This window comes from Epithele typhae (assembly GCF_022376455.1).
Source record: "Epithele typhae strain CBS 203.58 chromosome Unknown BXZ73scaffold_71, whole genome shotgun sequence".
Taxonomy (NCBI): Eukaryota; Fungi; Basidiomycota; class Agaricomycetes; order Polyporales; family Epitheliaceae; genus Epithele; species Epithele typhae.
In genome coordinates this window covers 42,164-62,393 of record NW_025954262.1, presented here as the reverse complement: position 1 = coordinate 62,393, position 20,230 = coordinate 42,164, and the positions used below count along the sequence as shown (strand labels likewise).

The following is a 20,230-nucleotide window of genomic DNA, read 5'->3' as shown; positions in this document are numbered from 1 at the left end:
GGCGAGTGGCATTCTGTCTGGATTTGCGGCCACGGTGAGCATAGATCCACCAGTCTTGTAAACGGCTCTGCGTATCTACGTAGCCCCTTTGTGACGTCGACAGATCTCCGATATGCGCAAAGTCTTCGCTTTCCTCTCATTGTGGGTACGTGCACGATGTGATCTAGATTTTTCTACACCAAGGCCATAAAGTGCGCAGCCTTTTTAATGGACAAGGCAAGTGCAACATCTTGTACCACCGCAATGGCATAACAATTGTCAGACGCACATATATACTCTCAGTCCCGATCCGTCTTTTCGCTCTCTTATTCCATCTTACTATGTCGGTCCCAGAAGCCACTTACCAACCCTCCGGATCAGTTCCTCCCTTGGTCGCTGCTGCGCGACTTTTCGGTAGCGCCATCCCGGAGTTAGATCCGGACGGACCAAGCGATACTGGCTACATGACCTCAAAAACCTCCGGAAGCCCGCCACTCATCCGTACGTCTTTCTACCGTTCATCAACCACCCGGTGGCGTCGTTTGCTCATGCATCCTACGACAGCCTGGAAGACCCGTCCTCACGTTGCCCAGACTCTGGATAACGACATCTCGTGCAAGCCCACAACTCCCACACGGTTCAGCACCCCGTCGGACAGCAACCACCGTCCGATGTCGCCACAGACAAACGGTAGTTACTCACGTGCCTCCTCCACAGATTCGAGCAGGCACTCCACCCTCCGCGGCAGCGTGGCGCAAGGCTCTCCTCATGGAGCTGGAACTTTTCCCGCTCAAGTGGAGTGCACGGCCGACGAAGAGGTGTGGGCCCCGGACGGCGACATGTACGTCCTCAGCCAGAACCAGGGAGTCCGCGTCCTGTTCCGCATCGACAGGCACCTCCTCGCCTCCCGCTCGCCTACCCTCGCCAAGTCCATCGCCGCCGAAGTCCAGGATGGGGTCGAACTCGAAGACGCGACCGAAGTTGCGTGCTCGTTCGACCCGCTCCCCGTGTGGGCCGTCGACGAGCACGCGACGGACCTCCGCTTCTTCCTGCACGCGATGCTCCAACCTCCGCCCCACGTGCTGTACGTCCCCGCGTCCCTCCCTCCTCGCTGCGCCACTTACCCGTGCCCCCCGCGCGTCCAGGAACGCCGCGCACCGCGGCTCCTGCATCCCCTTCGAAGAAGCCGTCGCCGTCGCCCGGCTCGCCCACCGCTTCGACGTGCGCCCCGCCCTCGACGCCGCGCTGCGGCACCTCACCGCGTTCTACACGACCGCCTTCGGGGCCTACCACGACTTTTCGCACAGCGCCGCCCTCGACGTCCCCGGCGACGAGTGCGCCGTCGCCGCAATCCAGATCGCGCGCCTCACCGACACCCCGTCCGTCCTCCCGCTCGCGTTCTACGCCTGCGCCCTGGTCGGGTGTCCCGAGGGCGCCGGCCCGCGCGCCTCGGTCGAGTGGCGCCGCGCGGACGGCCGAGTCGAGCGGCTCTCGGTGGAGGACGAGCGGGTGTACGCCGCGGGCGCGCGTGCGCTGCGAGAGGCGGCGGCGGCGCTGCACGCGGAAGTGTACGGGGGCAACGGGTGCTGCCAGGAGCCGGCGTGCGAGCTCACGGGCCGGATGCTCTTCTCGCTGACGAAGGAGTACGACGTCTATCTGATGACGCGCCGCCAGAATCTGCCAGTGACTGCCCTCTGCAGAGAGTGCGCGGTAAATGTGCGGGCGCAGACGGAGAGGGTGCGTGTCACGCTCTGGAACAGGATTCCAGGGATGTTTGGGCTTCCTGAGCCATGTGATGGAGGGTTATCGAGTTGTGAGTCGTGTACTATGTAATATGCACGAGGATGGTCGAAGTCTTCTGCGAGGTTGTGAGCACAAGAGGTTGATTGGCACAGCCAGGATTGAGCGGGTGGTCAAAAACAATCAACAGGGGATTGGATATGCATTAAGGGGGAATCGAACCCCCGGCGGGTCGATGGCAACGACCCAGGTTACCACTACCCCATTAATGCTGACAACAAGGAAACAGCGTTATATAATATATACAGTTGTTGCACGATGTTTTTCAACCAAGAGGCCGCGTCAACGTTCGAACTTCGCTGCCCTTTCTCTCCTGCCTCAATCCCTCGTCACATGCCATCATCGGCTTCTCGTATGCCAGGGCTCCCTTACGATGTGATTATACCCATCATGGGATGTTTATTCAACGACTACGACTACGGAGCAAATTATTCAACGCTTTATCAATGCTCGTTGGTAAACCGGGCACTCCACAACGCCGCGACACCGTTTCTATACCGTTGCGTGACATATTCTGCCGTTCACACCCCTCTCAGTCTGAGCAGGCGGGATCCACTATCGGTGAGTGCGGTCTCGCTTGTTTAGTCCTGTGAGTTGATCGCTTCTTTCGCGACCTCAGGAAGGCTACTTTGCGGCAGCCAGACTTCCTCACAATGCAACCCTGGTTCAGCGGTTGGAGATATGCAGTAAGATTGAAACAACTTCGCTTGCTCTCCTTGTCTAACGCATACTCAGATCTGTATACCCAGCGGCTGAATCAATTTTCCTCGCGATTGAAAGCAGCGGTGGAATGCTGGCCGAACCTCCGCACCGTCGTGTTTACCCCACGCACCCAACAGGATCATCTCTTCGATGACGCTTTGCCGCTCCTTCTTCAGCTCCCCTATCTCGAAAGCTTCACATGCGACCCCGCGTGTGGCTCCGAGCTCAACGCACAAACACTCTCGCAGCTTCGCAATCTGAAAAGCCTCACAATCGAAACTCCGAAACGCGTTATTTTGCAACTTTTACCAGAGTTGTTGCGAGACCTCAAGCCCACTTTGAGAACATTAAGTCTCACCGTAAGTTCTTCCTGCTATCGTCCCCGCATTATCTGGCATTGATCATGTTTTAGGGCAACTGCGGGTCTATTACCCCAGGCGTGCTACGCTCGTTTGTCCCCCACATGACGGATATTGCTGCGTTCTCTTTCGGACTGTCATACTCTCTTACCCACGACGACGTCTTCGAGATCCTGGAGGGTCTTCCGAACTTGACCAGCTTAACCTTCTTTTACTACCTGGTACGTCTGCGGGCAATTATCTCCATGACGACGACTGAGGTCTGCTGCTCCTGGCAGCAAATGCGCCCTTATCGCGCACCCTATCTCCCGCACTTCCGAGACCTCACTGTTCAATGCGTCAGTCCCTCCACACGCTCGGAGGCCGCATACTTCTACAAGTGGGTCCGCCGCGTGATCCGCCATGGGCCGCTCAGAAAGCTGCATGTGGAGTTTCCGATACCATCAGCAATGCGCGGAGCGTCTCCCTCCTTCAGCCCTCTGCTAGAACATCTCTGCGCACGGCACGCCGCCACGCTCCAGGTGTTGAAGATCCGACGCCTTTTTGTCGGTAGGTGCGCGCTGAAGAGCCTCTGCTCTACCTGTGTCCTGCTCGAAGAGCTCTCAGTTCTCGTCTCGCTGGACGTCGCGGTGAGTCTTTCGGACGTCCTTGCTGCGACAATACGTGACTGAATCTCCCTTCAGCGCCGACTCCTTCCCGAGTACATCGAGAACCTACCTCGTCTCCACGCGCTCCACATCGACATCCTAGGCAAGCACAAGACGCGCCGGGAGAACTCGACTCTCGAAGCCGCGCAGGTCTTCTTCGACCGCAACCGTACTCTCCGGAGGGTGAGCATCAACAAAGAGCGCTACACGGTGACGATCCCCCTTCACGTCCGCTCCGTGCTTGCCTGATCGGATCTGTGGGTGCAGGGTCAATGGATGCAAGTCCCGGATCTGGGAGTGCAGTTTGTCGTTGAGGCTTGCCGCCCGAGTCCATGTCGCCCATGGATGGGAGGTCAACACGAATGAGCGGCAAAGTGCGCTGACAAGTATAGTTCCGCGTTATCTTTATCGGCCTGCGCTTATGTAAAACAGTTTTATTACTTCAACATATCCGTCTCCGGGGACGTTCCGAGGCCACAACCCTTTCGAGTATTCTGCCTAAGTACTAGGCCACCATCCGTGTTCACTCCCGTCATCTTCACCTGATCTGATGTCCGCAGTATTTGAAATGAAGCGCCTTGTCTAAAGTCCGTGGAGGGCGAAGCGAAGCTTTGCATATGTCGCCCTTGACAGCGCAAATAACCCCTTCCCCTGCCCCGAGATGTTGTGTCCCAGAGTCCAGCCTTTGCAAACGAGCCATCCTGCCGGACTTCGATGACCGACCTGAGAAGCCTCACGCTTGGAAGACACTTACTTGGAGCGTATCAGAAAATTGCGTTCTTCGAATTGCTTGTCGTAAACCGTTATGGGCACTGGGCGCGTAACCCGCGACGTACTTAAGGGGAGGCCGCGGCTTTGATGCCCTCATCGTGTCTCGTCCCCACCCCCTCCGCAGAGACAACAAAAATGGTCGGGATATCTGTTGCCCTCGCTGCCCTCGCTACTGCCACCTTCCTTCTCTCGCGGTGGCTCACCTCTCCCCGATACAAGCTTCCTCCAGGCCCCAGCGCGCTCCCTCTTATTGGCAGCGCCCATCACCTGACGGCCACCTTTCCAGAGTACGTGTTCTGGTCGTGGCGAAAGCAGTTTGGTGAGTCCCCTGCCATGGCGGTCGTCCCCGCCCCCTCTCGCCGAGTCCCACGCCCCCCGCATGATGTCCGCGTCGCAAACCGTGTCTGACACAACTCCCACTCTGTTCAGGCGACGTGATCTTCTTCCGGCTCTTCCGGACGCCGACCCTCCTCCTGAACTCGCTCTCCGCCGCGCGCGACCTGCTCGACAAGCGGAGCGCGAAGTACTCCGACCGGCCTCGGATGGTCGTCATGAACGAGATGTGCGTCCCATTCGCCTTGCGCCCCGTCCCCCGGTGTTTCAGCACGTGCCCACGCTGGCGCTCGCTCACGCACGCGTGACGCCTTGCCGCACGCACACAGGATCGGTTTCACGAACACCACGCCGACGATGCACTACGACGAGCGCTTCAGGCGGCAGCGCAAGTGGATCCACGACGCGATGGGCACGCGCGTGGCGCTCGACTCGTACGCGCCGCTCATGCGCCGCGCCGGGCGCGTCCTCGTCCGCGACCTCCTCGAGTCCCCGGAGGACTTTTCGGCGCATCTGTACAAGTGAGTTCCGGATCGCCACCGCCCCCAAAAGCCCCAAGGCCTCGGATAGATGCTGACGGAGAGCGCCTGGAGGTACATCGTCGCTACGCTGTTCGAGATCGTGTACGGGCGCCGGCCGCGGTCGATGCGCGACGACCTCGTCGTGATCGGGGAGAAGACGGTGGTCGCGTCGAACGACACGGGCCCCAGCCAGCTGCTCGTCAACTCCTTCCCGTTCTGTGAGCCTTTCCCTCTCTCTTGGCTCGCGTCGCGCTCGCTAACTGGCATGCTCTCAGTGAAGTACATCCCGAGCTGGTTCCCCGGCGCCGGGTTCAAGCGCACCGCGAAGGTGTCGCACGACAGCCTCATCGCGTGGCAAGAGATGGCGCTCAAGCAGGTCGAGGAGGACATGGCGTCCGGCGGCCTGCACTCCTGCGTCATCGCGTCGCTCCTCGAGGCGCACTCTGCGGACCTCACCCCCGAGCAGAAGGAGGACATCTGCGGCGTCGGGGTCAGCATCTACGGAGGTGCGCCCCCTCGACCCCTAGTCCCCCGACGCCCATTCCCCGTCGCTGACCATCTCCCCTTCACCCAGCCGGGACAGAAACCGTACGTCCACTCCTATCCCCGCGTCCCGCCCATTCGCGCTGATCCCAACGCGCGCGCGTGCGCGCGTACCCATAGACCCACGGCACCCTCGTCACCTTCTTCCTCGCCATGCTCCACAACCCCACCGTCTTCCGCGCCGCCCAAGCAGAGCTCGACCGCGTCGTCGGGCCCGACCGCCTCCCTGACCTGTCCGACCGGGAGCGCACCCCGTACCTCAACGCCGTCCTCGAAGAGCTCCTCCGCTGGCGCCCCGGCATCGCCCTCTGTGCGTCCCTCCCTCCTCTTCCCAGCGACAGTGCCACTCGCCGAAGCTAACGAACACACTCGCCCAGCGTTCCCCCACCACCTCACCTCCGACGACACCTACCGCGGCTGGGACATCCCCGCCGGCTGCATGGTCCTCACCAACATCTGGGGCATGTCGCGCGACCCCGCCTCCTTCCCCGACCCTGACGCGTTCCGCCCCGAGCGCTTCCTCGACACCTCCTCCTCCTCCTCCTCCTCTTCCTCCACCAACTCTGAGTCCTCCCCCAAAGCGGCTGCGGACCTCCCGAGCAGCTTCGTCTTCGGCTTCGGGCGGCGGGTGTGTCCAGGGCAGGCCTTCGTCGACCGCACCGCGTGGCTCGCGATCGCACACGTCGTCGCCGCGTTCGACGTCCGCCCGCGGCTCGACCGCGCGGGGCGCGAGGTGTGCCCTCCGGTCGCCTTTGTTCCCGGGATGACGATGTGAGTCTACACGCGTCCGGTTCGCGCCCCCCGCCCACCATCGGTCACTGACTTGTCCGCACGGCACACCAGCCGCCCGGAACCGTTCAAGTGCAGGATCACGCCGCGCTCGGAGGCGGTCGCGGAGATGATCGCGCACCTGGAGGAGTGAGGCTCGCACCATGTAGTGATAGATCCGTCCTTGATCATTATAGACCGGTGAGACCAAGTGTGTGCGTCGCGCGCGGGCAGAACGCCTGACGCGCGACGTGACTAAATAGCTAAGAGCGCCAACGCTGGTTGGGATGCAAGTGTACGAGTACGAGAGTCCGGATGATATCGTAAGTGGAGCGAGGGGGATGCAAGGACGATGGGCCATAGATGACGACGACGACGGATGATGGTAATAGTGTGGATGGATGATGTGCGGGAGCGAGACGGGACGCATGCCGACGGACTACGGACGATAGTAACGATACTGGGTGGTGGTACAACGCCCCTAGTGCGTGTTGCGTGCGCGTGCGGGGACGACGGAGGCGCGTGTATGTTGCGGAGCGAGAACGAGGACAGCAGTGGGTGGTATCGATGGGCGAAGCCTAGTAATGGGTCTTGAAGCAGTTGTTACAGAACCCCACAGGCTTGAACGGGTTCTGCTTGAAGTCGGTGCAGCCGAACCCCGGCTCCCGCGGGCTGTCGAACGGCGAGTGCGTGAGCCCATCTGGGTCCCCACTCGAGAGGTCGCCCAGCGTCAGCCGCCGTGTGGGGTCAGGCCCGTTGCTCGACTTCGAGCGCAGGGTCGCAGGGCGGCTGGGGACGGCCGGAGGAGTAGCCACCGACGAGGTCGACATGGAGAGCGTTGACCGGCGTGGCGGAGGCGGTGGAGGCGCCTTCTTGGATTCCGTATTCCTGCGGACCGGAATGGGCGGTGGGGCAGCAGCGCCCGAGGCGGAAGAGAAGGGAGTGGGGGCGAGGCCAGAGGTCTTGGACGCCGCCACGGGTGAAACCGCGGCAGGCGACTGCGGGGTCGGCAAGCCGGTGATGTACACGGACGAGAAGGAGTCGTCGACGCGCTGGACGCGGACGAGCGAGCCCGCATCGTCAGAATCAACATCGGACCCGGAGCGCACAGAGGCGCTGTTCATGCTGTCGATGCTTGGTTCATAGTACTTCTTCTTCGGCTTCGATTTGCCGCGTAGAGACGCCCCGCTGCCGTTCGGCGCGCTGGTGGTCGGACGCGAGCGTTGGTCGCTGAAGGGGTGGGTGTCGTCGCCTTCCTCGAGAGATGAGAACGAAGACACTGTGCATTGCCGTTACCGTTGCCGCCAAGGCCGAGTTCCGCGTCGCTGATGATGGAGGGCGCTGTGGAAGTGGGGGCTTCGAGAGCGACGTCGTTGAGGAGTTGATGATTTCGGTGTACGTGGTCGGGAACAAGCCACGCTTGCCGCCGAGTTCGCCCATCCACCAGCCGTCGAGGACTTCGCTGACGACGACGATCTGGTCCCCAACCTTGAAGCTGAGCTCGTCCGTTGAGCCTGCGGCGAAGTCGTGGAGAGCGATTACGCGTTTCTGACCACTGTCATCGCTCCGCTGGCTCTCCTTCGAAGACGACTTGAGTAGGCGCGTCGGGATTTTAGGAGACGACGAAGGGATGGCGGGGACGACAAGCGGCGCTTGCGCTTCATGACGCCGTACTCGTCCGTTTCGCTCTCGTCGCTCTCGAGCGACGCAAACTGTCCTTCTTGTCCTTGTCCTTGTCCTTCTCTTTTCCTTGTCCTTCTTGCCACGTCCCATGATCGACCCCCATCCCGCGAGGCTCAAACGGTTCGAGCTCTTCTCCGCCTTCTTCTCTTTCTCCTTGTCCTTGTCCTTCTCTTTGTCCTCCTTCTCGCTAACGGCGGTCGCGGCGCTGTCCGCACGCTTGCGAGAGGCGCGTGAAGGGGCACGAGACGGAGGCTTGCTGCCGGCCTCGGACTTGCTGCGGCCGTGGCTCTTCTTGGAAGTTGCCTCGTCGTCGCTCGAGTCCTCGGCCTGCTCCCCTTTGCGAGCGGATTTCGTGGACTTGATGGAGCCAGCACGAGACACAGGCGCAACGCGTGGAGGCGGCCTGGCTTTCGGCGCACCGAGCTTCTTCAGCGTGGTTCTAAGGAATCAAGAAACCGTCAGTAGATGTCATGGATGACGCCAATGGCCACGTACTCGTCAACCCAACTGGCCTTCGCCTTCTCAAGCTCGTCCAGATAGGACCGAACATATGTGATCTCGAGGTCGAGGAAGCTCGTGAGCTCCCGGAGTTGAACGACCTCGTTGTCTTGAATACCACGCATGCGAACGCGAACGTCTTCCAACGTCTCCTCACTACGACGACGATGAGACACTGACGAAGCGAAGAGGATGAAGACTCACTAGCGCGCCTTCGCGTTCTCAAACTCATCCTCTACCTCCTCGCGATCCTTGTCGGTCGCCTTCTTCGTGTGACGGATCTTCTCGAGCTTCGATGTCGCAGCATCGTAGCTTACCCTGTACGAGGGTAAGGAAGAAAGGTCGAAAAAGCGACGAAGGGTCACGCACCGCCTGCTCTCCAGCTTCTTCCTCTGCGCCAGATACTCCTTGATGTCGTCCTCACTCTGCCGCACCGCCGTCAAGTACGTCTCCTCGAAGGTGGACGCAAAGCTCTCTTGCAGCGATGCGATGTTGCAGTGCGTACGACCGAGGTTGACGAGCGACAGCCCGTACGCCGAGTCATCGCCGAATTCCTCGCCGTGCTTGATCATGACCACGCCGAGCGCGTCAATGGGGAGCAGCTTCTCTTCGGCCTCCGCAACCTCAGAGAGCCTCTTCTTCATCAAATGGTGTCGTAAGTCCTCCGAGGCGACGTCTAACCTGTAGACAACGACATCAGTCCTCCTGCTCTGCACCTCCCAAACTTCGGCGGCTGACAGATGGCTCGCTCCACACCTGTGCAGCGAACTCCTCGGGAGCGCTGACCCCCGGGGCAGCTGTGATTGGGAATACGAGCCCCGGCAACTCGCGCATGGCCGCAGACACGATGCAGAGAGCCAAGTGCATTAGCCTGGGATGATCCAGCGCACCGCTAGCCGAGCCCGAGAATGTCGGACTCGGTCGCTCAACGAGCATACGTAGCGGCAGCGGCAGCGGGCAACGGGGCAACCATCTGCGGACGTCCGAGGGCGCATACAGCCATTCCAGGGACGCATATAGACATCCCAAGAGACGTACAGCAGCGTGGCTCGCACGACAGATCCCGTCCGAGCTGGCGTCCATCGAGGCACTGGTACGACGGACGCACGCTCGGACGGACCGGGAGCGGGGACAAGGCGCGCAGGAAGAAACAAAAACGCTACATATATAGTGTGCAGGGGGAAGGGTGCGAGACACTCACCGCCAGAGGCCCTGCCTCCTCAGCTCGACATCGTGCTCCAGTTCCCGGAACTCGTCCGACTGGATGGTTTTGTCCCGCGAGAGGATGGCCTCCCCGACGAGCTGTGTGCGCCTCCTGTGAGCATGGTGGAGGCGAAGAGCATAGCACGACGAAGACGCACCTGACGCAGCTTCCCGAGCTACCCCGCGCCGCCAGCGGTCAGCACACGGTGGTCAGCGATAGTGCATGGAGGCGGCGCTCACCTGCTTGCTGGCCATGTTCTAGCGCGGTAGATCCCGTCTCCAGGTGGTCCGTCGGTGGTGGTAGTGGTATGGTGGTGGTTTCTCGAGCTACGAAAGCAAGCCAGGAGGATGAGTGTGGCGGCGCACAGCGGGGAAGTGGCAACTGCGAACGACGGTCGTGACGGGAGAACAAGCGTCCAGCCTGCTCACCCGCCCAGCCGCGCCGCCTCGCTCGCCCCAGAGGCACAATCATCACAGATGCAATCGGGGGGCCCTCGCGCCCCATTTTGGATCTCTCCTCGCCTCCCCATTGGCTGCTGTCATGAAATTCGCGAGATCGTTCGACGATTGCCAGTCGCATATCTCCCGGCAGCGCGGCCCGCCCTTTCCGCAAGGCAATCGCCGCATGCTTACGCTCGGGCTCTTCGGGCTGTGAGCTTTCCTCTGCTATAAATTCCCCTGCAACGTGGCGCTATGCGAGCTCGGCGAGACGCAGACGCGATAATCATCTTGCACCTTCGTTTGCTCTCGAGCTAGTCCGCGCCCGCTGGAGATACATACGTTCCCAGCTGCGAACCATGTGCAGGGAACGGAAAAGTCGATAGCGAGGGCAGGTACAAGCATACATACAAAACAAAACTACAAACCGAAACACGTAACGAGTCACCACGCAACACCTCGGCTCGCCCGCTTCACATGCCGACCTTCGACGCCAGTCGCATGCCTTCCTGGATCGCGACCGCCTCCTCCACCCATGCCATCCGGAAATACTCGGAGCGCTTGAGGTCCTCTTGTCGCACCGTCGCGCCTTCGCTGGGGCCGCTCCCGAGCACGCTCTCCAGGTCGCGTGACTGCGACGCAAGCCAGGTCTGGATGAACCCGCGTGGATCGTCGGCGAACGCGCCTAGGAACTGGCGCTTCATGTGCGAGTTGTTGAGCGACTGAACGTGCAGAGCGATCTGAGGAGGCGTTAGCGATGTGAAATGCGGCAAGAATGGGGCGGCTTCGGCGCAAAGACGGGGGGACGACACATTACAGAGACGTGCGATGCAATGGCTGCGATCGTGAAAATCCCATCCTAGCACAACGAAGCCACTCTCCCGCAGAACACGGACGGGGTGCGAAAGACAGTCTGCTCCGCGCGCCTCAAGTGCGCTGTGAAGGCGAAGGTGGTCTCCGCCCTCGAGGGGTGGGGTGAAATGGTGCAGAGCGCCACCTAAGCCTGGACGGAGGAGACAGGATGCACTTCCGCAATCACCGAGACCCGTCACTAGCATACAAGGCTGGTACCAACAACCAGCTGAGTACTGGGCGTTGGCACTACCTCCCCATGCTCATGCGCAGACCCTGATCGCAGCACATCGCATCATCCTCATCCCTCATCATCCTTCGTCCAATCCGCGTCCGTAGCCGACGCAAGCAGGGTCTGCACAACCTGACGGCCGAAAACTCTTCGCGCAAGCAGACGAGGCTGGAAATTGGGCTACGCCGAGCCGAGAGACCGCGTAACCCGCCACAGTCATGTTTGTGCGCAGAGGGGCCCCAGCAGTGTCCAGGTGGGCATAGAGCGGGGGCTCTTTACGCCACCCTCGTCTGTCGTCCACCAAAAGGGGACCCAACCATTTCCGATCCGTTTGATCCTCGTGCCCACAACAAAAAGAAACTCACCTCCTCGTCCAGCTTCGTCAACTCCTTGGCAGAGTCGGACGCCATACTCATGACAACGTGCTGCATCCTCCCTTTCAAGCTCGTGTCATCGAGCTTGATCTCTACGTCCCATGCCGAGGGCTTATCTGCAGGGGGACCGTGGGTTGAGGGTGTAGTGGAGGATGATGGGGTCGGGGGGAAGAAGGAAGCGGTTGACGTGCTCGGGAAGGTGTTGAAAGTACGCGCTATCCGCGTTGAATATCTGAGGGACCAAGGTATGAAGAAGACGCAGAATAAATGCGCATATAGTCACGTACCTGGCGAAGCCGCGCATCTGCCCGCACCATTCTCCTATCGAGCTTGTCCTGAAGGTTTTGCGTCTTGATGTAGTTCCACAACGCTTGGATGACACCTGTCCGCGACTCTTCTTGACGCCAATGATGGCAGCTGCATGACAGGGTAAGCGAAACGTGGACAAACCAGCGCATAGCATACACACCAAGATCGGGTGGACTTTATATTGCTCGGTTGCTGCTCCAAATGGATGACGATCCGCATCTTCACGGGCATGTCGCCCTTCCGCCGGATAGTAACCCATCCAATGCCGGTTGGTTCGTTCCCCGTACCCACTGGAAAGTGCGAACTACTCAGTATTGATTTAGAAAGTCTTGGCGCATATGTACGCACCTCCACAATGTTCCCGTCCGGATAAAGCGTCTGGTCTCGGTCCAGCTCGACGATCATGTGCTTGATGAGCGTCGAGAACTTGCGCGGAACGTTTTTGTCTTTCGCCCGAGTAGGCAGCTGTGGCTCCTCAGGCTTGCGGTCACGAAGAGAACGCGAACCCGACCCACCTCTATCAATCGCCCATCTATCCTAAGTGCCACGCTGGATGTTCTCGCCAGTCTCGAGGTTGGGTTGCGCGTCGCCCTCGGTCCCGTCTCGCTGCCACGCCTGACTAGAGACGGTGTGGCTGAGGAAGATGCGCAGCGTTCTTGTTGACTATACGCGTGGAAAGGTCAGACTCCAATGCAAACCAAAGCAGCCGCCTCGCGGTCCTCCGAAGCCTACTCCGAAGCCTTTCACAAAGACAGTGCCAAAAACTCACCGGAACGATCCTTTGTAGGGCATCGTGCACCTCCACCCGCTTCCGCGTCATCGTCCAGTCCAGCCTGCGCTCCATCCCCAGCAGGTCCCTGTACATCTGGCTCTCCGCCGCGAACTCGGGTTCCTGCGCGATGCCATTCGGCAGGTTCTTGTCCGTGATCTTGCGCTTCCTGTCGTCCGCGGACGCGTTAGCATTCGCCGAGTCGGAGGAGGGCTGGGGCCGGGAGGAGTAGAAGGAGGAGAGGGCGTACTTCGCGGCAGGCTTGCTGGCCTCCATGGTCTGCGCGCGCAAGAGAAAAGCAGAGAGGCGCGGGCGTTTGCGATTATGTACCCGCGGGCGGGCGTTTGGGTACGCGAAGGGGGAGGTGCGTTTGTGAGGTGAGCGCCGCGGAAGACGAGGTAGACGCGCACACAAAAGCACAGGCGCCCGAACATACGAAGTGAGTCACGTGGATATATATGCGCCTGGGCCGGTGATGATTCTGAACCTTGTCTCGAGTAACTCTCAACGTTCACCACTGCCCAAAAGATTCCAAGAATGACGCGAAATCGCAGCACAATACGACGAAGTCCGCGCCGTCACAGAGGTTTTTTAGAATCCTTCAACTACTCTTCGACGCCTACAACTTGCTACAACTCTCATCATCAGTAACCGAGTCTCTTCATGGATGCCACGGGGGATCTGGAGATCTCATCGCGGGGAGTAGCTCTTCGCCCCGAGTGTCTGCTCCTCGTCCTCGATGATCACGTCGGGCTCGTTGTTCTCGGATGTCCTCGCTCTGGCACCCAACTCTCTTCCTCCCCAGGTCGGTCCTTCTGTGCCCCGCCCTCCGGCATGACGCCCACTCCGTCTGCGCTAGGGGAGACTAGGCTGCGCCATGAGCGCCCGCCTCAGGAAACCACAGCAGGGTCGAATCCCGCGGAGCGCGCGCCGACCCGCCTCCTCGATGTATTCGCGCACGTCTTCGAGGTCTGCCGGGGTGGTAATCAAGGTTCAGTCCAGCTTCGATTCTTGCACCCCGGAAGTGAGCCCATTTCCCAAGACCAGGTAGGTCTCATCTTGCGCGCGCCGCGCCGAGGAACCAGTCAGGGCAAAGTCAGGGTTCAAGTCTGTGCGATTGCGAATGCAAAACCTTAGAATCCGGATGACTGCTCACCACAAGAAAAATCATCAATGAGCCTGAAGATATCCATGGCGCACATGTGTGTGTTGAAAACATCGGGGTATCAGTACAGTGGGGTCTCAAGGGCACACTTTAGTGCTGTTTCGAACTCCGAAATGCCCAAAGTAAGTACCACGTGGCAGAGATATTGCAAGGTGCTGCAATGGGTATTAGACCTCGCCCCTCTTCTTCCGCCATCATCTTGGTCCAGAGTTCCCTGACTTTGATTTTGAAGATCGAGTAGCCGAACTCAGCTTAACTCCTCCGCTGGCGTGCCACGAAGAATGGAGGCGGTTAGCTGTGGGTGTCGGTATGTGCATCGGCGAATTCGTCGCCCGAGTGCGAAACCTCGAGGCATTGCGGAAGAGCCTGCGGAAGGCTCGAGGCGGATGTCTGACCCATCTCACGGTCTCAAACACACTGTCTCGGGAGACCTTGCCTTCTTCTGGCTTGGGTATTCATCAATCACTTCGGTTGCGTTACCCGCTGCGCACGAGGTGTAGGCGCCAGGGAAAGCGTACTAATTTTTCTAGGTGCCTTCGCAAGCGTGAGACGGCAAGGTTCTTGAGTGCTCCCGCGTGGGCCCCAGATACATAAAGCAGGAGCATCGCGTCATCGATGACCCATCCCCCACTTCCTCGCTTGTAGTCGCTTGTAGTGGGTACACCGTCCCGCATCCTCGCGATAGCATAACTGAACCGTTGCACATAGGACTCCACGATGATACCAGACGCCTCGCCGCGGCTCGTGGGTGGTGTTGTTGTGCTCATGCTGATAATCTTCCGGTGGTTCGCGACGCCACGTCGACGCCTTCCACCCGGGCCCTGGTCACTCCCCATCATTGGAAGTATCCACCACATGTCGTTTCTAAAGGGTCCCGAGTACACCTTTTGGCAGTGGCGAGAACAGTTTGGTAAGTGAAGCGTTCGCCTGCTCTCTTCGCCTTTTGTGTTGCTGACATCTTGTGCAGGTGACGTTGTGTATTTCAAGTTGTTCCAGACCCCAGCTATCGTCCTCAACTCCCTCGCGGTCGCACGGAACCTCCTCGACAAGCGCAGCGCGAATTACTCGGATCGCCCTCGCATGGTGCTCATGTCCGAAATGTACGTACACCTAAGGCACGCCACTTGCACACTCCGAGTTGACAGACATGTGCCCCTCAGGATCGGCTACGAGAACTGCGTCCCGATGATGCGGTACGGGGAACGGTTCAGACGGCAGCGCAAGTGGATCCACGACGCGATGGGTGTCCGCTCGAAGCTAGCGGGCTACCAGCCCATCATGCGGCGCGGCGCAAACGTGCTTCTGCAAGATCTTCTCGACTCACCGGAAGTGTTCGCAGACCATCTCCATAAGTCCGCCTCCCACGCTCCTCACCGCTCGGAAGTCGCGCCGAAGTACTGATAGCCCTGCGGCACACGCACACCAGATATGTCGCGGGATCGATCCAAGAGATCACGTATGGTCGTCGTCTGATATCGATGGAGGACGAGCTAGTGGTGTTCGCGGAGCGCGCGAACACGTCGACGAACGACCGAGGACACCCCGGCTCGCTCCTGGTGGACTTCTTTCCCATGCGTAAGTGGCAGGACCGCGTTCGTTGATGTTTCACTGATGTGTGCGTGCAGTGAAGTACATCCCCACGTGGATGCCTGGAGCGGGCTTCAAGCGCCGCGCCATGCGTGCGCGCGATGACCTGGTGATGTGGCAAAACATAGCGGTGGATCGGGTGAAGGAGGACATGGTACGCCTCGTGCCAAATTAGTCTCCGCTCGCAGGACTGATGCGCACGTCGTCTCGTTTCACCCTTGGTGCAGGCCCTTGGAACCGGCTCGCCCTGCGTGACCTCGGCCCTGCTGGACGCGTACAGCCGCAAGGAGAACAGGACAGCCGAGAAACTCGAAGACATTCGCGGAACTGGAGTCAGCATCTACGGGGGTGAGTAGCGAACGATAGATACTGTTAGCTTCGCGGGAGGCTGACGAAATTTGCGTTTGCACGTGGGTAGCCGGCATTGAGACTGTAAGTGCCCGGGTCCGGGGTCTCCTCGGAGGTGCGCTTGGTAGCCGAGGACGATTGCTGATGAACTCGAGACAGACACACACCACGCTGCTCTCGTTCTTCCTCGTGATGACGCGCACGCCACGTGTGTTGCGCGCGGCGCAGGACGAGGTCGACCACGTCGTTGGACGCGACCGTCTTCCCACCTTCTCGGACCGCGACTCGCTGCCGTACCTGAACGCGCTCCTTGAGGAGATGCTTCGATGGCGCCCTGGACTTTCGCTCGGTGAGTCTCACCCGGGGTCGAGGGTTGCCGCGCTGACGTTGTGGTATGCAGCACTCCCACATAGCATTATCAACGACGACAACTACCGTGGCTATGACATTCCGGGGGGATGCATGGTGCTACCGAATATCTGGTACGTCTCCCCACTCCCTCTGATGGAACTTCGCTGATGAGGCGTGTGTTTAGGGGCATGTCGCGCGACACTGAATTCTGGCCTGAGCCGGAGGAGTTCCGTCCGGAGCGTCACTTGGTCGGCTTGAAGGAGAAGAGCGCGCATGGCGAGCTCCCCAGTGGATTCGTCTTCGGCTTTGGACGACGGTTAGTTTTTGAGCACACTGCAAACCCTGCGCCGGCTGCTGACGAGAACGCGGCCCAGGGTATGTCCGGGGCAGGCATTCGCGGACCGTGCGCTCTGGCTCGCAGTGTCGAACATTATCGCCGCGTTCGACATCTTGCCCCCTTTGAACGAGGCGGGCGAAGAAGTGGTACCGCCGGCAAATTTCAAGCCTGGTCTCACAAGGCGAGTCGTCGATGCCAGGCTTTTGATGTGGACGGCGCCCTGATTTGTTTTCAGTCGACCGGAGCCTTTCAAGTGTCGGGTTATCCCTCGCTCAGAGAAGCTGGCGGAGATGGTCATGCAGTCCATGCAATCCGACTCATGAGTACACATCAGTACGATTAGATGTACGTTACCGAAGCTCAGGCCATAAGTATGTTAGAGTTCGCGCGCGCCCGGTAACTAAATTCCCCGGTGCCGGACCCGGAGGGCCGGAGCGCACACATTTTTCGACTTCAACTTTGTACAAGACTTCTCCGAGTCTCTTCCTTTGTCTTCCCTCAGACTGATCTATGCCACTGAAATCCTGCTTCATGATCCATTAATCTGTGCCGGCTGTGCGATCAGCCCTTTTCAGACGAACATGGAGAAGGAAATTGAAAGTGAGTGATTGGTCAACGTTTCGTCGACGATGCACGGACGAGTCAGAAGTGACGCCCTTTCTGTATTATGTGTCTCACGCACTCATTCAGGTCAATTCGCTTTCATGTTTATTGCGGGTGCTTTGGGCACTCCGTCACCAACGTCATTTTGAACCTTGAAACGGTTCGGAGGCGTGACGCCCAGTCGGTTGGGTGCGGTTCAGAGCGCTAGGGTGCGAAGGATCGTCCGTTGTCGGGAGCTAGTTGAGTATATCTACTCGACGCTGTTGTTGAGTACCGGCATCCTCTTCTTCGTCTCATCCGCTTCTCGTTTCAACTTTCAACCCCTTAATTAGAGTATTCATTCGATGGGTCTCGACCAACGCGGTGGTATCGCAGTTGCGGAAATTCTCTTCTACGCGCCGATACTCGTCCTTTCACTATTTCTCGTCTTCCGGAATTGCTTCACAAAGAAGGCAGGATGGATATTTCTCCATCTGCTCTCGACCAGTTAGTTAATTGCACTTTTTTATCGTCTCCGTGCTTAAACGACTCCCTTTGCTAGTCAGGATCATCGGAGGCGTACGCACGTGCTCTCCGAGACAACCCCTCCAATTCGACTCTTCAAACCATCTACGGCATCATGGAAGCTTCAGGTCTCTCTCCACTTCTTGTTGCCACCCTAGGCTTTCTCGGAACGGTGTAAGTACATTTGTGCCTTCCATGGGCAGCTATTGAACGAAGTTTGTACCAGCGGCCAGCATTCCCTCGACGTCTACCCGCTGATGGGCCTCGCATCTTCCACCTCCTCAGTTCCCTCGGCACCGTGGGGTCATCCTCGCCGTCATCGGCGGGACGAAAGCCGGAAGCGCCAAGAATCAGGGGGACCTCGACTCGAGCGGGAAATACAGGCACATCGGCGTCATCCTCTTCGTCGCGCTGTACATCTCCATTTGCTTCACGACCGTGTTCTGCTGGATCAACCGAACCAAGTACTCCGGCAGCGACGCAAGGTGCGTCCTATCTGCCTCATCTCGCACCCGCGTCGCAGCCGCTGATCAATGAGCGGTACCCTGACAGCTCCTTGCGGCGATCGTCCTGTGCCTCCCAATCCTCGCGCTGCGCGTGCTCTACTCCGTCCTCTCCGCGTTCTCACCGTCTCCGTTCGCGTTCTCCGCCTCAGACCCGCCGCAGCGCATCCCGAACCCGTCCTTCGCGTCCTCGAGCCTCGCCAAGTTCAACGCCACGTCCGGCGAATGGGGCGTCTACCTCGCGCTTTCCGTCCTTCCCGAGTGCGCCGTCGTCCTGGTGTACGTCGTCGCTGGGCTGCACATCCCCCTCGCGAAGGACGAGAAGGATTACAGCCGCGCTCCATTGGGCACCGGGGTGGAGATGGGCTCGAACGTGGGGTTGGTGCCGCCTGTGCAGCCGTTCACGGGGTACGCGGACGCGCCACGCGGGAGCGGGAGCGAAGAGAGGTACAAGTACGCGCCGTCGAATGGGCTCGCTCGGGTGTAGGCGAGGCGGATGCATGAAGCGATGCATGTGCTTCTACACGACTTGAAAATCTTATTTATACGCTGTTGATGAACAGAGTTCGCGTGCAGGGCAGCGCATGCACCTCTGACGCAGTTAAGGGATATAAGCATGGAAAACAGTGCTACTAGAACCCCCCTTTTGCATTGATTAATTCGCAACATATCTTCATGGGTACTTGATCTCACCATCCTTATGCGTCACAGTGACTACAACTCACTACTCGTCAACCCTCCACCCTCGGGGCACAGGCAGGCTGAAAAACCCCGGGATCCCGTTCCAGAGCGCGACCCGGATCCTCCGCATCCGCGCACGCACATCCGCCGCACACTTTCCGCAGAGGCCGTCCACGGCCACCTCCTCGCGGCGCGTCATCAGATACTCACCGTGGGCGTTCGTCGCCTCGAAGAGCCGCCGGCGCGCCCTCGCGCACTCCTCGCGGCACCCGGCACCCCCGTCGTAGACCTTCTCGTACCGCCCCACCATCGCCTCGCAGAGCTCCCACACGCCCTTGAGGCACACGTCGCGGTCCTCGGCCGGGAGATCCTCGACCGGGCCGTGCAAGGGGCGCCACTCGAAGCGCATGCGCAGGCGCGGGTCCAGGTAGCCGTTCGGGCACTCGTGGAGGCTGCAGAGGTAGAAGGCGAGCGGGAGGATGGACGGGGTGTTGGTGAGGCGCGCGATTTGGATCGCGGCGACGGCGCACTCGTCGCTGGGCACGTCGAGGTCTCTGCTATGCGAGTGGTCGTGGTGGCTTCGGAAGTCGGTCGTGTAGAACTTGGTGAGGTGCTGCAGCGCGGCGTGGAGGGCGTGGCGCACGTCGAAGCGGTGGGCGAGCCGAGCGACGGCGACGACTTCTTCGAAGGGGATGCGGGCGCCGCGATAGACTGCGTTACTGCGCGAAGTGAGATCCGTGAAAATGGGTGGGTAACGGGATGGGACGTACAGGACGCGGTGGGGAGGCTGCATCATGGCTTTCAAGAAGAACCGGAGGACTTTCGTGTCTTGGTCGACAATCCATACGGGAAGCGAGTCGAAACAGTTGTCTCCGAGCCACTCCACATCTTTAAGCCGTACCCCAACTTGGACTTCGGTGTGAATAGACTTGCTGAGGGTGGGGGAGCGGGAGGCGAGGAGGTGACTGTCGACACGGAACAGGATATGGGCACCCTGGCCGATAACGTACATGTCGCCATTCGCGACCCACACCTCCTCGTCTGCCGTGCACTCTATGCTGGGGGTGGAGACACCGACGGGATTGAAGCCATCCCGGGGGAGGCGCTCCCGAAACAGACCGTCCGGGGTGTCAGCTCGTGAAGGGGCTCGCGCAAAGTCGTCATAGAACATCGGTGATACTGGATGGTAGTTTCGATTCGATGGCGATCCAAGTTCCAATGGCGATCCGAACTGAAGGGGAGTTTCAGGCGTGTATAGACGGTCCCGGATTCGGGCAATGTGAGGGGGAGTAACCCAGGCTGTCAGAGGGCACGTAAGCGAGGGGGTGAATGGAACATAGTAGGGGGGCGGGGGGCGTACGGATGAGTGG

The 20,230-nt window shown here is 59.8% G+C and overlaps 8 protein-coding genes and 1 non-coding gene across 9 annotated transcripts; 4 read left to right on the top strand and 5 right to left on the bottom strand.

Annotated features, from left to right (window-relative positions):
- Positions 1-650: 650 nt before the first annotated feature.
- On the top strand, positions 651-1,812 carry BXZ73DRAFT_53705 (uncharacterized protein; the record flags this gene model as incomplete). The annotated part of the gene is made up of 2 exons (XM_048021053.1): positions 651-1,063; positions 1,125-1,812. 2 exons carry the CDS (start codon positions 651-653, stop codon positions 1,810-1,812), a joined length of 1,101 nt encoding a protein of 366 aa, XP_047873345.1.
- Positions 1,813-1,920: 108 nt separating this feature from the next.
- On the bottom strand, positions 1,921-1,991 carry BXZ73DRAFT_t179. The gene has a single exon. It is a non-coding gene; the product is annotated as a tRNA-Gly (tRNA).
- A 142-nt stretch (positions 1,992-2,133) lies between these two features.
- On the top strand, positions 2,134-3,736 carry BXZ73DRAFT_92472 (uncharacterized protein; the record flags this gene model as incomplete). Its single annotated transcript, XM_048026368.1, has 7 exons — positions 2,134-2,340; positions 2,399-2,465; positions 2,515-2,840; positions 2,894-3,061; positions 3,119-3,363; positions 3,394-3,469; positions 3,524-3,736. 7 exons carry the CDS (start codon positions 2,134-2,136, stop codon positions 3,734-3,736), a joined length of 1,302 nt encoding a protein of 433 aa, XP_047873344.1.
- Positions 3,737-4,393: 657 nt separating this feature from the next.
- On the top strand, positions 4,394-6,577 carry BXZ73DRAFT_105770 (cytochrome P450; the record flags this gene model as incomplete). The annotated part of the gene is made up of 9 exons (XM_048016381.1): positions 4,394-4,577; positions 4,688-4,820; positions 4,921-5,112; positions 5,185-5,330; positions 5,388-5,618; positions 5,687-5,700; positions 5,776-5,965; positions 6,033-6,426; positions 6,499-6,577. 9 exons carry the CDS (start codon positions 4,394-4,396, stop codon positions 6,575-6,577), a joined length of 1,563 nt encoding a protein of 520 aa, XP_047873343.1.
- A 424-nt stretch (positions 6,578-7,001) lies between these two features.
- BXZ73DRAFT_105769 (BAR-domain-containing protein) lies at positions 7,002-10,062 on the bottom strand (the record flags this gene model as incomplete). Its single annotated transcript, XM_048016380.1, has 8 exons — positions 7,002-7,679; positions 7,720-8,545; positions 8,602-8,760; positions 8,809-8,922; positions 8,974-9,285; positions 9,806-9,906; positions 9,966-9,983; positions 10,048-10,062. The coding sequence occupies 8 exons, from the start codon at positions 10,060-10,062 to the stop codon at positions 7,002-7,004; spliced, it is 2,223 nt and encodes a 740-aa protein (XP_047873342.1).
- Positions 10,063-10,718: 656 nt separating this feature from the next.
- BXZ73DRAFT_105768 (uncharacterized protein) lies at positions 10,719-11,745 on the bottom strand (the record flags this gene model as incomplete). The annotated part of the gene is made up of 2 exons (XM_048016379.1): positions 10,719-10,985; positions 11,695-11,745. 2 exons carry the CDS (start codon positions 11,743-11,745, stop codon positions 10,719-10,721), a joined length of 318 nt encoding a protein of 105 aa, XP_047873341.1.
- Positions 11,746-11,815: 70 nt separating this feature from the next.
- BXZ73DRAFT_105767 (uncharacterized protein) lies at positions 11,816-13,057 on the bottom strand (the record flags this gene model as incomplete). Its single annotated transcript, XM_048016378.1, has 5 exons — positions 11,816-11,935; positions 11,991-12,120; positions 12,173-12,302; positions 12,357-12,492; positions 12,782-13,057. The coding sequence occupies 5 exons, from the start codon at positions 13,055-13,057 to the stop codon at positions 11,816-11,818; spliced, it is 792 nt and encodes a 263-aa protein (XP_047873340.1).
- Positions 13,058-14,663: 1,606 nt separating this feature from the next.
- Positions 14,664-16,892, top strand: BXZ73DRAFT_53719 (cytochrome P450; the record flags this gene model as incomplete). Its single annotated transcript, XM_048021057.1, has 11 exons — positions 14,664-14,856; positions 14,914-15,046; positions 15,107-15,298; positions 15,373-15,521; positions 15,572-15,687; positions 15,761-15,885; positions 16,037-16,230; positions 16,282-16,363; positions 16,417-16,548; positions 16,607-16,757; positions 16,815-16,892. 11 exons carry the CDS (start codon positions 14,664-14,666, stop codon positions 16,890-16,892), a joined length of 1,545 nt encoding a protein of 514 aa, XP_047873339.1.
- Positions 16,893-18,903: 2,011 nt separating this feature from the next.
- Positions 18,904-20,031, bottom strand: BXZ73DRAFT_105765 (uncharacterized protein; the record flags this gene model as incomplete). The annotated part of the gene is made up of 2 exons (XM_048016377.1): positions 18,904-19,579; positions 19,631-20,031. The coding sequence occupies 2 exons, from the start codon at positions 20,029-20,031 to the stop codon at positions 18,904-18,906; spliced, it is 1,077 nt and encodes a 358-aa protein (XP_047873338.1).
- Positions 20,032-20,230: the final 199 nt, after the last annotated feature.